This window comes from Cebus imitator, unplaced genomic scaffold (genome assembly GCF_001604975.1).
Source record: "Cebus imitator isolate Cc_AM_T3 unplaced genomic scaffold, Cebus_imitator-1.0 Scaffold38, whole genome shotgun sequence".
Classification (NCBI taxonomy): Eukaryota; Metazoa; Chordata; class Mammalia; order Primates; family Cebidae; genus Cebus; species Cebus imitator.
This window is the reverse complement of record NW_016107353.1, coordinates 1,160,333-1,164,193: the sequence shown is the minus strand read 5'-3', so window position 1 is coordinate 1,164,193 and position 3,861 is coordinate 1,160,333. Positions and strand designations below refer to the sequence as shown.

Here is a 3,861-nt window from a genome sequence, read left to right as displayed (position 1 = left end):
CCCCAGTAGGATGGCGTGTGGGTAGGGGGAGCTGGTTTAAGTGGCCATTCTTTCTCCTCAGTGGTAGGCAGGCAAATATTTTATAGTCAGCTCTCAAAAAAGGAAATTCCAACTGGTAGCACTAACCAATTTCTGTAGCATAAATACCCCTGCCATGGCCAATTGGAAACCACCAACGTGATGCCACTGAAGGAGCTGGAAGAGCTGCCCCGTAGCACACGTGGTCTAGCGTTTCCCCCATACAGACACCATGGACAGAAATAACTTCAAGGGCATGGTTAATAGTGGAATATAGTAAGCTAATTGAAAAGCGATGGTTTTTGAATAATTATTACATTTGTTTTCAATATAATGTATTTAATTGTGAGTTTCTATAATTTAATTTTTCATAGTGGCTATGTTTAACAGCTGACTTGCAAAATTCTGGAAAATTTAATAATCTGTTTCTGCAAGGAGTAAGAACAGGCTCCAGCACATCACGGCTTCTCCTCCTCTTCCCTTATTCTTCCTCCTCTTCCCCTCCTCCTCTTCCTCTCCCACGGCTTTCTTGGCATTCTGTGTGGGTACGAGAGATGGGGAACACGGAAAGGAGCGCCACTGCGGACATTACTGTTCTCTGAGCCGGGAGCCATAGGTGTCAAGGAAAGAAGACAGAGAAATGCAAATTTGGTTACTGAAAGACACTTCCATGTTCATTTCATTGAGTGTGTGTGTGCCCACACATGCACATACGTGGGAGTGATTTTTGCAAGGGATCAAGAGGCTGGCTGATGCCTGGGCTAAGATCAGTGTTTAAAGATAAGGAATTGGGCTTCACGGCTGGAGACCCATGCCTGCAGGGTCTTGGGGAGCTCTTACCTGGGATGAGTGGAAGGGGTCCGAGCTAGGTGTAGCAGCCGACGGGGAGCCGAGGCAGGCAGAAATAGGCACTGGGGAAGAGGCTAAGGTTGATGGGGTTGCCATCCAGGCGGACGTCTTCCAGCTGCCTGCGGGTGTATTTGTCTTCCTCAGGGTCACAGAAGACGTCTCTCTGCATGGTCTCTATCAGGTTATTCTGGGAAGAACACAAACCAGCCCACCAAGAGGGTCACCCCTTAAGCAGCACCAAAGGCTCACATCAGCTGTCCCCACCAGCTCTGCCTGTGCAGGTGCAACTGAAGGAACGGAAGCTCCTAGGGCCAAAGCCACACAACAGGGGTGAGAGGAGCCCCGGGAGATGGGTGGGGAGACAGATGAAGGGGGAGGAAGACAAAGGGAGGGAGGATGGAGGGAAGGACTGAAGGGAAGGAAAGAGACAGAGGGTAGGAAAAAGGGAGAAGGAAAAGCAGCTGGGTGAGATAAAATAAAGCGGTGGAGAGAGAGAAAATGCTTTAAAAAGCAAAAATGGAGAAAGTCAAACTGGGGCCATGAACGATTATATAGACAAGAGCTCAGATAAACCCTCAGATAAAGGAGACCCCACAGCTGCCCAAGCCTCATGCCTCTCACTGCCATGCCCTGCTCCCTGGTACCTAACTCCCATCCGCCACGCTTTGTGTGTCACCCTTGCTCTGGGTGAGGCTCCCCACCTGCAGGTGTAGAGAGCGCAGGCTCAGGGGAAAAGGCCCCGGGATGGAATCCAGCAGGTTGTCTGAGAGGTAGAGGAACCGCAGTTTCCCCAGCGCCTGTGGAGAAAGCAGAGTGTGGGAGGTTGATGGGTCCTGTTGGGTCCTGGCAGTGAGAGGGCGAAGAGCCCAGAGACAGGTGGCCCCATTTGTGCACTCGGGACTCAGCCTCAGCCATGAGCCAGGCTCTGTGCTGGGTGCTACAGAGTGTGCCCAGGTCTTTAAGGAGCTTACAGACACTAACTCCAGCTGGATGCAGGAGGGAAGCTGCTGCCATTGAGGTGCCGGCCACTGAGCAGGAAAGAGCTAGTCAGCTGGTAATGACACTGGGTGGGGCAGGGCAGGGGCAGAACCGAGTGGAGGGAGGACCAGGGGACATTTCAGCTTTGTCTCAACTCTTCTGCTCTCAGAAGGGACTTGCCCCAATGACAAGTCTCCAAATGCTAAACTGGAGCACGTACGGAGCAGAAGGAGAACCACAGGCAGAGAGGCACACGGTATGAGCATGGGACCGAGCTCTCAGAATCACAGTGTTCATCAGAGAAGGGTTTGGGAAGAGACAAGCCTTCAGCAGGGCTCAGGGAGCAAAGAAAAATGATAGCCACCATTTATGGAGTATCTACTCTGCATATCTAAGCCTCCTGTGCTCTTTGTAAATGCTGTCTTATTTAACCCGCCAGCAGCTATGTCAAGCAGGTATTATTACCCTCATTCTGCAGATGAGAAAACAAGATCAGAGAGGTTGAGTGACTCTCCCACAAACCCGGGTCTCTGTGGCTCCAAAGCCCAGGCCTTATCCTGGGCTGAGAAAACAGCTCTGAGTCAAGGCAAAGCAGCGCCTCCTAATATGGAGACAGCCGGGATGTTGCTGAGGCCGAGCAGCCGGGAACCTCGGCGATCATGTGATTCTGTTCTTTACTTAGAGACTGAAAAACTGAGGCCCAAGGTCATGTGGCTGGCTTCTGATTCCGGGGCTAGTGCTCTTCCACCTCAACAGTGGTAGTGATGCTGTGTTCTGGAAAACTCCCTCAAGGACCACGGCAGACAGAAGGCTGAGAGGGTGGAAGGCACTGGGGAGGCAGGGGAGAGAGCAAGCCGGCGTGCCTCTGTTACCTCGTCCTGTTTCAAAAAGGCAAGTCTAATTTGGTTTATTTGATGCTTCTAAATATGAATGAGATTGCAAAAAAGATTCTATATTTGAGAGAGAGAGAGCGGGAAAGAGAGAGAGCACGGGAGCGAGCACACCTGGGGCTCTTCCTGGCTCTATTGAATGGGCCGCCCCAGGGGGCATATTTGTGTCATATAACTTAGCCCTTTCCATCAAAACTGGCCAGCCAATGACCAAATAGTCTCTCTTGACGGGCACAGTGGCTCATGCCTGCAATCTCAGCACTTTGGGAGACTGAGGTGGCAGATCACCTGAGGTCGGGAGTTCAAGACCAGCCCGGCCAACATGGTGAAATCCTGCCTCTACTAAAAATACAAAACCTAGCTGGGCGTGGTGGCGGGTGCCTGTAATCCTAGCTACTTGAGAGGCTGAGGCAGGGGAATTGCTTGAACCTGGGAGGCAGGGGTTGCAGTGACCTGAGATTGTGCCACTGTGCTCCAGCCTGGGGGTCAGAGCAAGCTCTGTCTCAAAACAAAACAAAAAATGTCTCTTTTGAGCATTTGATCGTAGGAAGACAATGATTAATCTGTCACTTAGTGGCGGGTTTTGGAAATAAAATGATATGTACAGTTAGGGCCAGAATCAGCACTGTTCCAAGCCAAACTTATGAGTAAGTTTTCAGGGAGCGGAACCTGTGAGTGTGAGAAGACAGGTGAGTGGAGCAGAGGCACAGAAAGAAGTCAGGACAAGAGGCTGTGTGCCCCAAAGAGGGTGAGAGAGTTGTCCACCTTGACTTCTGAACCCCCATTCCTAGTACAGGTTGAACATCCCAAATTCAAATACCTGAAATACTATAAAATCCAGAACTTTTTGAATATCAACAAGGTGTTCCAATGAAATGCTTATTGGAGCATTTTAGATTCTGGATTTCAGGGTAGGGATGCTCAGCCAGTAACAGGCTTGAGAGTAGTGTTTCCACACATGGGGTTCTCGGGATGGCCTTTTGTTGGGTCAGAATCAGTTTCTTGTAACTGAAAGAATCAATAAACGGCAAATTTAAAAGGATGAAAACAGTGGCTGATGGTGGTGGTTGGTAGGTGGAGGTGGTGGTGGAGGTGGTGGAGGTGGAGGTGGTGGTGGTAGTGGTGG

General features: G+C 50.5%; 1 protein-coding gene across 1 annotated transcript in view; it reads right to left on the bottom strand.

Annotated features, from left to right (window-relative positions):
• Positions 1-384: 384 nt before the first annotated feature.
• OPTC (opticin) overlaps positions 385-3,861 on the bottom strand; it is a 12,511-nt gene continuing 9,034 nt past the window's right edge. Inside the window, exons 6-8 of the mRNA XM_037737327.1 lie at positions 1,569-1,664; positions 860-1,054; positions 385-623 (exon numbers count right to left, since the gene is read on the bottom strand). Of these exons, the coding sequence (XP_037593255.1) occupies positions 884-1,054; positions 1,569-1,664 (267 nt within the window). The 3' untranslated portion in view covers positions 385-623; positions 860-883. The remainder of the gene's footprint in view (positions 624-859; positions 1,055-1,568; positions 1,665-3,861) is intronic.